The sequence below is a fragment of the Quercus suber genome, unplaced genomic scaffold (assembly GCF_002906115.3).
Source record: "Quercus suber isolate HL8 unplaced genomic scaffold, Cork oak 2.0 scaffold_118, whole genome shotgun sequence".
NCBI classification, from domain to species: domain Eukaryota; kingdom Viridiplantae; phylum Streptophyta; class Magnoliopsida; order Fagales; family Fagaceae; genus Quercus; species Quercus suber.
Genome location: NW_027069583.1, coordinates 587,513 through 599,108, shown reverse-complemented (window position 1 = coordinate 599,108; position 11,596 = coordinate 587,513). Strand labels below are relative to the sequence as shown.

The window sequence follows — 11,596 nt, the reverse complement described above, 5'->3', positions numbered from 1 at the left end:
GGTTGATATATTTTTCTAGATGTCATGATCATTATTAGCTTATTACTAATAACTTTGACAATGTGATAGTAAGTTTAAGAAACTAAAAGTACCCCAAATATATACACAAAAAAAAAAAATAATAATTCATGATAGTGAACTGTACACAATTATACTTTTAAACAAATATAACATGTAACACAAAAATGCTTAACAAGCAATAACCATAAAATTCATAATAGTGTAACATATACGCAGCTAGTCATGCCTACTAGTTTCAAGTTTCAATTACCACAACCATAATCGAAACAAGTCTAAAGCAAAATATGAAAAAAAAAATTACAAACCCAATAAGAAATTGTTTAAATAAATATGAGCACAACAACAAAAAAGTTCATCCATCCATTGCTATACCTCTCCCCCACCCAACTATACGTCGTAGCTCACACTCCAACTCTTTACTCAATCTTCTTTTTCAATTGCCAATTTCATCAATTCTATGATGAGTGGGTGAGACTTGAGAGACATTGAGAGTGAGAGGGTATCAGGAGAGAAGAGTAAAAGTGTGAGATCTATGAAAAAGTGAATGGAGTTCTGAATTTTTGATTTTGTATTTAACCAAAACAAAGCCGATTTTAATAGAAAACTGGAACCCACCGACACTGGACTGATCACTTACTTCATATAATATTAAATTATTAATATATATTAAGAAGGAATCAGATTGCAGTCGTTAATGGTGCAAGAAGCAAATATAGAATCGGATTGCAATAAAAAAACTTAACATTAAGCAATGTATTTTTCACACCGGTCGGACCTAAAAAAAGATAAGAGGATTTTGTATTCTTGATAATATCTTTCTTTTCTGTGTATTTGAATGGCTTTAGCTACATGCATTTGTCCTGTACCAAAGCTGGTTTGTTCCAGTAGATGTTGACACAGCCTATGGTGCAAAAAGCAAGTCGATGTGCTTTGAGATTCTCTCGTCAGATCCAAAATCAACCCCGCATGAAAAATTTATCGCCTTCTCTCTCCCTCTCTTATATACCGTCGATTCTTTTCTAAATTATTCTCTTTTACTGACCTCTTTTTCTTAAAATCGAAAAGACTACTCCATACGATTTATATACCATCCTCTCTGCCACACACTCTAAATCCATAACAAAACAAAAAAAACAGAAAGGAAAAGTCCCTAAAGGCCACCACTCTTTTTGAAATGATAATTCATATTCATTTCCAAGCTTAAAAAGTTTTTCCTTTCTAAAAGCTATGGAGAGAACTTCAAGTCCTAGAATCAAAGCAGGGTTACTTTCTTGCTGGGGATGTCTCAAGTTGAAGCTTCCATGGACACAACAAAGAGCAAGAAGAAGTACTCATACGAGGATGAGAAGTGCGGATAAACTTGGTGGTGGATTTAACTATGACCCTTTAAGTTATGCTCAGAACTTTGATGAGGGTTGGGATGAAGATGATGAGGATTTTGCTCAACGTGGGTTCTCCGCTAGATTTGCTGCCCCTCCATCAAAATCACCTGGAGATAAGCAACAAGTTTCATTGAGAGCTGGTTGATATATATACATATAGAGGAGTATGTAAAACCTGATAGGTGCCATGTTGATGTTGATTGCTGAATGAAGCAACAAAGGTGCTCGCTTGGATGAAATTTGTAACTCTATATTTGTGCAGACAAATAGACAAATGAAAAATGCAATACAGATATGTTTATGATTACATTCTGGTTTGCGTTCCAATCATGTTAAGTACATGTGTTAATGATGTTTCTTAGTTAGCACCATCATATATATTGATCGATCTTAATTTCTTTAGTACTATATGTGTTACAACTATTAGGCAAAGATCTGGTTTGTCTTTTTGGGTTTTGTCTAGTTTTCATTTTTCATTTAATTAAGGGTCCGTGAGACTCTGATTCACAAAGCCCAGATATTCTGAGACCAATTTTCTTTGGGACGATTGTTGGTGAGCGCACTGAGAGGGTAATGTTCTTTTCTTCCTGTACTAGATGGTGATGGTGAGCCCTATGGCATGAAGGGACCTTTTACCAAGAACCTTAATTATTATACTAATGACTAATGAGTTCACAAGGGTGGACCAGGCTGCAAAAATATGGATGAAACTATGGTATCTCCTCGTAGTATATGCCCTAATGCTTCTCTAGTTTTGCCCTGGCACTAAAGATGGCAATTTTTTCTAACCCTGCTTAATCCGCTCTTTTCCGCTTTGTTTCACATGAGTTTTTTTATGCCCTACAAAGGTGGTGGGATGGGGATGGGGATGGGGATGGGGCAAAATTTTAGCCTCGCATCGTGGGGCGAGGTGAGGATGGATTTAGACTTTTTAGACTTACCTAGCCCCACTCCTTTCCGTCCCTGCCCCGTCTTGCGTTGCTAATGATTATAATTGTAAAATTTTTATACCCTAAAACCCTACTATTTAAACAAACATATTAATATTTGCTTATTTTATTCTACATAATGTGGTTCTTTGCCTTTATTTTGTCATGTGTTATACTATAAGAAAAAAAAAAAAAAAAGTTTTTGTTTTTGTTTTTATGATTGTCTTGTTAAACACTTAGATATATTATTCAATTTTTTCTAAAAATTTATTTTATTTGACGGGATAAATTTAGTTGTAATTTCAAGTATATTTTTATTAATGAAATAAGTTTCATTAAAAAAATTATACTAGTTGTAGGGAAAATTAACAAAAAGTAGAGTTTTAAGGGGTGGGGCAGGGCTTCATAAGGCTCTAAGGGGTGGGGATGTGTAAGAAATTTTTTCCCGTCATGCGGGTAGGGCGAGGATGGGGCAAGACAAAATCTTGCGGGGCAGGGGCGAAGACCCTATCCTTTGAACCCGCCTTGCCCAATTGCCATCCTTATTCGGCACGCAAGAAATACCCTCAATCAACGTTGAGTAATGAGAAATTATGGGGCTAAGCAACATCAATATTTTCACAAGAAAACGTGTGAACTTGTAACTCAAAATAGAATAAAACAAAACAAAACAAAGAAAGACTATACCCAGATTCACTACAACTTAAATAAAAAATATTAAAGGTATTGTGAAAATATTGTGAGATTTTGTTGTAACCATAGACTTTCTCATCAAGTAGCGATGATGGTCAAAGAAAGAAAAATAGTAAATAGTGGTATTAAGGATACTAAAATTTTTATTATAGACATTTTAAATAATAAATATTTTTGGAGTACCAACCAATTGAGTTGTAAAGCTTTTTGCACATAGATCTTACAAATTAATGTATCACCAATTACGAAAAGTAATTACCAAGAATTTTGTAGTTCAATTAACACATTTTGGTATTTTTAACGGAGATATTTATGGGTTCAATCCCGCCTCCCCTATTATAGCTATCAAATTTATAAAATAAAATAAGAAGTAATTCAAACCATATATTATTTTGTTGAAATACACAAATCTCATTCATTGCTACTACCAAATTTACTTGAAAAATCTTACCAAATTTACTTAAAAAATCTTTACAAATTGATGTGACAATGAACTTTAACAATACAATAAATTAATTTTAGAATTGTTTGTTTGTTTGTTTTTTTGGTTGGTGACATCAATTTGTAGGGCTCATATAATAAAATTAGTAATACTTTTAACATTAATCATCAACATAAGTTTGGTTGACCTACAATAACCTGCAATCCCTAACATTGCTCTACCAATGAATCCTTCTCATCTTGAGAAAATTAATATTCAATTGAGATTCCAATTTGCTATATTATGCAATGGCAATGCAAATGTTATAGGGGGAGTTGCAGATTAAAGAGGTGTGAGGATTGTTTTGTTATTCTTGTATTGGGCTTGGAAAGGATTTTTTAAGCATGTAATGGAAATTTGTAGTTTACTAATTTTCTCCATGCCAAACTATTCAAGTGGCTTATTGCTAATAATCTTGTACCTCTGTCGGGTGACACTAGATATTTAGGGTTCAAATTCTCCTCCCATTATGCTGTAAACAGAATAATAAATAAATAGATTGTGAGGTGAAAAAAACAAGGCCAATGGCGAAAAATCTAACTCAAAATCCAATTGGGCTTGAGAGCTCAGCCCAAGTATAGACCAAGGCCAGCTCCATTTACTTGAATATGAAATTGAATGGGCCAAACTTCAAGCTTCGAGCAGACTCGCGCTGTACAGAACAGCCCAGTTTGTAATCTACACAGGTTCTGTAAGGCAAGCTGACTAGTCTGGCAAAAAAAAAAAAGAGCATGGCCCATAAATTTTTAAAACTCGATTCACAAAGTTTTTGATGCAAGCCCAATTATTTGTAATGATGAGGTGGCCGACCATTATGCAAGCATGATGATGTGTGTTTGATGCATGACACGGTGATGATGACGTGGCCATGCTGACGTGGTTGAGCATACAGAATTATGCATCATTGAAAGGTGGTGAGTGATTTTAGTAACACATAAAAATTCACACTTATTCTATGTGGCATATATTATAACTAACTGTATGTCATTTTCACATAAATTCACCACTTACAGTCTATTATATGTACAGTTGTGAGTACTAAATAATATAGGTACTTAAATTGTTATAGAAAATTATCTAAACATTTCAAGTTACCTGACATTTGAAATTTTACTCAGATTATCAAGAAACTAATATACTTAATAAAACAATATCACAGGTCTAGTTTCTGTTAGTTATTTGTATAAAGAATTATAGAAACCCAAATAAAAAATAAAAAAATTCCCATGACAATGTCATTAAATATTCAACTAAAATCACAAAACACACTAAAGAGACTTCACTTTAATTAATTTGACATTTAACCAACTATCAATTTATCAAAGCCTTAATATTTACAAAAAAAGACCCTTTTTCCAATGATGTTGTGAAATTGAAACGAAACTGCTGAAGTACTTTGGTTGAAAGTGGAAAATTGATTACGAAACTAAATTGCAAACTGAAATGAGAACTAAAAAACAGGGCAGCCATCAACAACTATTCCCTTGGCAGTTGGACATGTGGCCAGTTCACAGCGTTCACCACCATCAGAACCCCACCAGGATAGGCTTATGTCCTCCATGGTAAGCGTGAAGTAGAGAATCACCCCCATGAAAGCCAACCCTGCATCCAGTGCTGCTGAAAGAACATAATTGTACCTTTGCCACCAATTCTTTCTATACTTAAAAACAAAGTAATTGAATATTGTTCCAACCACAATCCAGCAATTGAAGTTCACACTTGTAGCAGGTGGCATTGCTGCTGTAGCTCCAAGAAGTACTGGAAGGTTAATTAGTGAAATCCATTCCTGGTTGGGAAAAGCTTTCTGCATCAGCCATACAATTACAGGTCCAACTGCACCTCCAAGGAAGAACCAGTTGAGTGCTGGGTAGTTACCAAGCTTGCCAAAAATTCGTCTTGGTCCAACCAAACCCCATATGACAGAAGCATCGAAGAAGACGCGGTCACCCGGGCATGTCCAAGGACTGTTGGGAGGTAGTAGTTCATCCTGGCATATGTTCTCGACGGTATTCAACAGCCACCATGCCACTCCAAGATTCACTGTTCCAGCTATTATAGTTCCTATGAACTTTTGTGGAACAACAAAGAGGAAATGACATAGCAGGGAGTTAGATAATGTTTGAAACAATTTTAGTTTATTGTGATTGTTTGAACATGTATGCAACAACAAATGAAGGGAGGGGGGCGGGGGTGGGGTTTTATCACATAGCTGAACAGTAGGATGTTATTATGAAGCATTTTATTTAGGGATAGAGTTTCCTTTCAAACCGGTTTGGATTAATCTCTTCCAACCTAGTATGTGATGATTCATAAGTATATATGTGGATGTTTCTATGCAGTACTTTTTAAAATATTTACCTGAACAATGAACATGGATCGAGGTGGAATCTTCATGTAATGGCCTAACTTGAAATCACTCAGAAAGGAAATAGCCTGTGACATGCTTATATACCCAAAGGTCTTGAAGCAGACATTGGCTATTGGTCTACCTGGCAATATGACACCCATGATGTATTCTGTGATGATGTTTAGTCCTGGTGACTGCGTGAAAGTGGGTAAAATCATAATAATGTTAGAGCGAAATCTCAAATCTCATCAAATTCTCAAGTCTCAATATTCAATAAGGACAAATTCAGTTAATATCTGCAATTAAAAGAGAACCCCAGTTATGAATCAGAATTATATAATTGGTCAATACATTATTTTTCTGGTTTATTCTGATATCAAGTTAAGTGCAATATCTGAATTTAGTTCAGACTTTGTTACCTGATTGGTTGTGGCGGTTATGACACTGACTGGAAGAGTGAAAATTACGGCAAGTCCAGCTGCAAAGATGAGTCCCCACCATGGCATTTGGATCTCATCGATCATAAAAATGCACAATATAAGAGCGAGTATTAAGGACACCACAAGCATCACGTAGAACCACCAGCTAGGTATGTCCTCGTACTTCCTCATCAATCTTGTGTGAATATCTTGTTTTCCAGTGCCATATGAAGCTCGGAATTGCGCATAAATATCCCTGTTAAAACAGCCCATTTGAATCTAGGATATTGTGTCAATAATATAATACAATCACAATATACAACAGCTTCTGATTAGTTACCTCCCATTAAAAAGTGCCACATGAGTGAGGGTAGATATGATACCAGCAAAACCAATACCGTATGAGAGAGCAAAAAATACACTGAGATATATGCGTCCCTGCTTTTCATATGTTGGCAAGTCCAGCTCGAACTTGTCATTCACAATGGCTGATACATTATAAGTATTTCCGTGGGCATTGTATAAATGTGAGGAGAAGATTGGAAAATTCTTGGCATCATACAGGTTTACTCCCCAGTAGGCTATTGGAATTAACACATACAAGAGTAAGACATAGCCTACAGCAACATTGACAATGGCAAAGAAGGGGCTGATAAGAGGGCTGCCCAGGTATGAGGCTATGACTGACCAATCAAGGGAAAATGATCCAAGACCGAGTCCGTGCATGCCTGAACCAATCTGATGGGCTGTTAATGACTTGGGAAATGCCCAACATACCCATGAAATGGTTGACAACAATGGAAAAAGGTAGCCCGGGATCAGGTACCAGGAGAAGCTGCATATCAGTGCAATCAAGAAGAATTTCCCCCGTGACATGCGGCTGTTGTCTTTCTCATGCATAGCCCTGAATAATGTAAATCAAGGAGGCAGTTGATTAGTCTTTTTGTTTGCTTTCATAATTCGAAAATTAGAGAAAGGAGGGTTTGAATCCTAGATATCTTTATTGAAAACACTTTACTAACTGAGCTACAAGATTTTGGTATTCTCATCTTTTTTATTAAAAACTTAAATCGCAAGAAAGCAAGATTAGCTTGATATGTAGCTCAAGTAAAAATTAATGATACTGTAGCCACTCAATTTTAAGAGATGCTTATTGCATAAGGATTTTGTGGGCAAAGTCTATTTTATTATATCCATTTATTACAATTCTGTCTCAGCCAAAAAAGAGATTATTATAATTAATTTGATGATGCAGATGCACCTCATTTTTAATCTATTTAAGTGTGAGACGTACTTTTGAGTGTAACATATTATCTCGTAACTTATATGGTGTGTATTAGCAATGATTGATGACTCTAAGATCGAAGGACGATTGTAGTCACAGTTTCTAATATAATGTAGTTCAGCTCGACATCAATTTGGCCTAAATTTATTCATACATTTGTGAAAACACCTATGATGCACGGGTACGGATACGGATATGGGTACAATACGGGAACGAGAACGGGAATACAATATTTTTTGAAAAACTTAGGGTACTATATATATATATATATCAGGGATACGTGTATTAATAACTTATTAAACATATTTTATTTATGATTTTTTATATATTGTTAAACATTTATTTTATATACTGTTAAGTATATATCAATTTAAAAGCAATAATGGATAACAAAGTGAATCCATGGCCATTAAATGATGTTTAGAATACAAACTAAGATTCAACATTGAGTGTTCAACATTGAAACCAATGTATAAAACATATAAATAAAAATTATTACAAGTTTGGCTATCTCTCACTCTGGGGGATTGAGTTAGAACAACATCCAAGTCATATCATGAGTGTATCCTATATGTATTGGTATTTAAAGAAAAAATTAAAAAAAATTGGAAATGTATCTTTAGAGGTATGTGATACGATACCGGTATGATATGTATCAGACACGGGTATGTGAACAAAAATGGAGTATCCTTGCATTGTAGGAAAACACTACTAATTAAGATTTTTTTCTTCTTCTCATTGGTAAGTTACACAATCATCAAGATTTCATATTAACCTCATTATTATAGTAATAGGAAGTGCTATTTAAATTAGAGCTTATTGGTGTGCTTCTCGTTCAAATTTTAAACTAATTTTGATATTTTTCCTCATAGTCACAATTTGAACTTGAACCCAAGGTCGGTCCATAGCCTTGAGCCAATGCTTCAATAGCTAGCAAAGATAGAAACTATGCATATAGAGAACGATTTTACTTCCAACCCATCGTCTGTGGAGTGTGGACATTGTATGTATACATGGTATACCGTATACTACACATTCGAGTGCCGATAGGTTGGTTGTAAGGTGTAAGTTGTAACTGGCAATGAATGGTGTGGTTGTTCGGGGTTGGACAATAATCACAATATATCTGTCCTGGTCAATGGTGTAATAGTTCCAAAAATATATTACTAACTATAGACATAGTTGTAAGCGTTACGCTTGAATAGCCTTAATTTTCAATACATATGCAGTTATGGCGTCTAGCCTTAACTTTCATATTGTGAAACTTAACATTTAAGATGAACATAATGGCCATTATTATTGTGCCTAAATTTCAAATGTGAACGCCTAGAATCCTAGACCCATCACCTATCCCCTACCAATAGTTTGGCATTCCCTTCATGAATAGCCTTAATTTTCAATACATATGCAGTTATGGCATCTAGCCTTAACTTTCATATTGTGAAACTTAACATTTAGAATGCGTTTGGATTGTACGTTTATTGCATGTTTTGTGTTACGTTTGAATAGTGGGACCCACTGCACTGTGCACGTAAGTGAAGATAAACGCGTTTTAAATGAAGACAAACACAGAGTGGTCGTGCGTTTTGCGTGCATGTCATGTCATGAAGTAATACTTCAAAATTATTTTCATTGCAATTTGTCTTGTCATGTCATGTTTATACTAGAACTCACGTTTTAAAATTATTTTGCTACAATATTTTCAATTTTCAGTAAAATAAACGATATCTAAATACACCCTTAAGATGAACATAATGGAATGCCAGACTATTGGTAGGGGATAGGTGTTGGGTCTAGGATTCTAGGGTTCACATTTGAAATTTAGGCACAATAATAATAATTATTTGGATAATTCGATAAATTTTTTTTTGACAAAAAAAAAATGTAATTATAAAGGTAAAAAATTTACTTATAAAGCTTTATAAGTGATGCAAATGCTGTTATTTGTTCCTTCAAAAGGTAGGGAGTTATATGTAGTTTGCGTTTGGGAAGTAATGAAAATTATAAATTATTTCGCTATTTAGTTTATTTTTGCTACTATTCATGGGTCTTATTGTACTAATTTAACTAACTTTTATTTTTATCCACAGTAATTTCAACAATAAATTTTCAGTTTCAGCCAAATAAACTATATCCAAACAGACTCGTAAATAACAGCCTGGTCATAAAAAATTACCTGAACAAGGAGACCTGAACCAGACTACTAGGCCACCACATTTGCGAAGGATCCACCAAGTACTTCCTCAGTATTCCAGCCCACCCATACCCCAATACCTGCACCCACCAAGTACATCACAATGAAGGCTTAATTAGCACCAAACCAAACTAATCACAGACCTGTGTAGTAATGACTGCAGAGAAAGGGATTGATGGAGCTATATACTGACCTGCGTAGTAATGACAAGGATCCAACTGGCCAAAAATGAGATTTTCCTACGATAAAATGCCCTGATAATATCCACAATACTAATGGCATAAGCGGCTCCACTCCCAAACGCCGAACCTGCATTAGCGAATATCGAAATCAGCACGTGCTCCTTCATATTGAACGGCCCCGGATTCAGCGAAAACTCCCTCTCCCCAAACCCCGGAATCCGAAACGTCGTCGTCGGGAGCACATTCGCCATAAACCGTCCGATCGGCAGCGTCCCAACCTGGACCGAAATCATCGATATCACGAGCGGCTCCGTCCTGTACTGAAAGAAAGTGTTCAGAAACGACAGCAGCACACACGACAGTAGCCCCAGAAACCACATTCGAAACGTCCATACTGGAAGGCTCGGGTCGTCTTCGTTCGAAACGGTCAGTCGTACTTCCTCGATCGGCGACACGTCGTCGTCGTCGTCGTCGATGCCTCTCTGTGTGGGCTCGATTTCGAAGGATTTGGAAGCCATTGTAATTGGCTGGTAGTGGAAGTGTTTTAGAGTGAAGAGTAGTAATGGGAAGTTATATTCATCCCAAAAAAAGTGGGAGGAGTTACGTGGAGAGAGAAAAAGATTTGTTTGCTGATTTAGCGGAGATCATTATGACAAGAGTATAGACTGTTACGCTTGCTAAGTTGGTTGGGTTTTACTTGTCAATTTTGCTTTCAATTCTGTTTCTCAGCTTTAACTTTTACGTCCAAATTTTTAATTTTGCTTTCAAATCACCGATAAAAGAAATAGGAGGTTGACGCGGGTTCATGTATTCACCGCTTTTCGACAAAAATTGCTTTCAAATCTGATTGTGGGTTTTACCGAGAAAAGAAAGAGTAGGTTCATATGAGTCCATATATTCACCAATTTTTTTGACAAAAATTGAGTAAATAGTTGCGGGTCCTAGCATTGATGCCACTTGCTATTGCTATGCAGTAAGTAATTAACTGGGATTTGAAAGGATGTCAAATTGAGTGTAAAAGTAATTGTATGCATTGATTGAATTGTAATTGGCATTTTCCCATTTTTATACTCCTTATTTTGAAATATTTATTAGGCAAAAATATAAAACTCACTTTCTAAGTTTCATCATTTTTCATTTCAGTCATCTAAGTTTGCATTTTGTCATTTCAGTATTCTAAATTTTGAATTTTCTCAATTCAATATTCTGTTAACTCACCACCCATATTTGCCGTTAACTACCCAAAATTACACTGTTTTGGCCATAATTTAATATTTATTTTTATTTTATTATTTATTTCTTAATTAAGAAAAACCCCATAAATAATTTCCTAGTTCTCTTGCGCGTTCTGTTTTGTTTTGTTCGAAAAAGCAGTTTTGAACTCTCAGCCATGGATGTGAGTATGACGAAGCTGGATTCCTACGAGGACAAGTTGAAACTTCATTCCAACACTACACTCCTCTCCTACATCAAGGTCAGTCATCACTGTTTTTTTCTTTGCTTCCCAAACACAACTTTAAAAGAAAATTTAAACAATTAAAAAAAAAAATGATTTGAAGGGCGAAGAAGATAGTTGACACCCTTTAATACTAGAGTCAACGATCTTTCACCCACAAGGTGGAGGTCAACCTGCCAACACTAGCTTCATCCAATTAGCCGATTT

At 35.4% G+C, this 11,596-nt stretch overlaps 1 protein-coding gene across 1 annotated transcript; it reads right to left on the bottom strand.

Moving 5' to 3' along the window:
• Nucleotides 1-4,769: 4,769 nt before the first annotated feature.
• Nucleotides 4,770-10,637, bottom strand: LOC111983171 (oligopeptide transporter 2). Its single transcript, XM_024014834.2, has 6 exons — nt 9,945-10,637; nt 9,734-9,831; nt 6,613-7,176; nt 6,273-6,528; nt 5,865-6,047; nt 4,770-5,574 (listed from the first exon to the last, which is right to left on the bottom strand). The coding sequence occupies exons 1-6, from the start codon at nt 10,449-10,451 to the stop codon at nt 4,957-4,959; spliced, it is 2,226 nt and encodes a 741-aa protein (XP_023870602.1). The 5' UTR covers nt 10,452-10,637; the 3' UTR covers nt 4,770-4,956.
• Between the last annotated feature and the right edge of the window lie 959 nt (nt 10,638-11,596).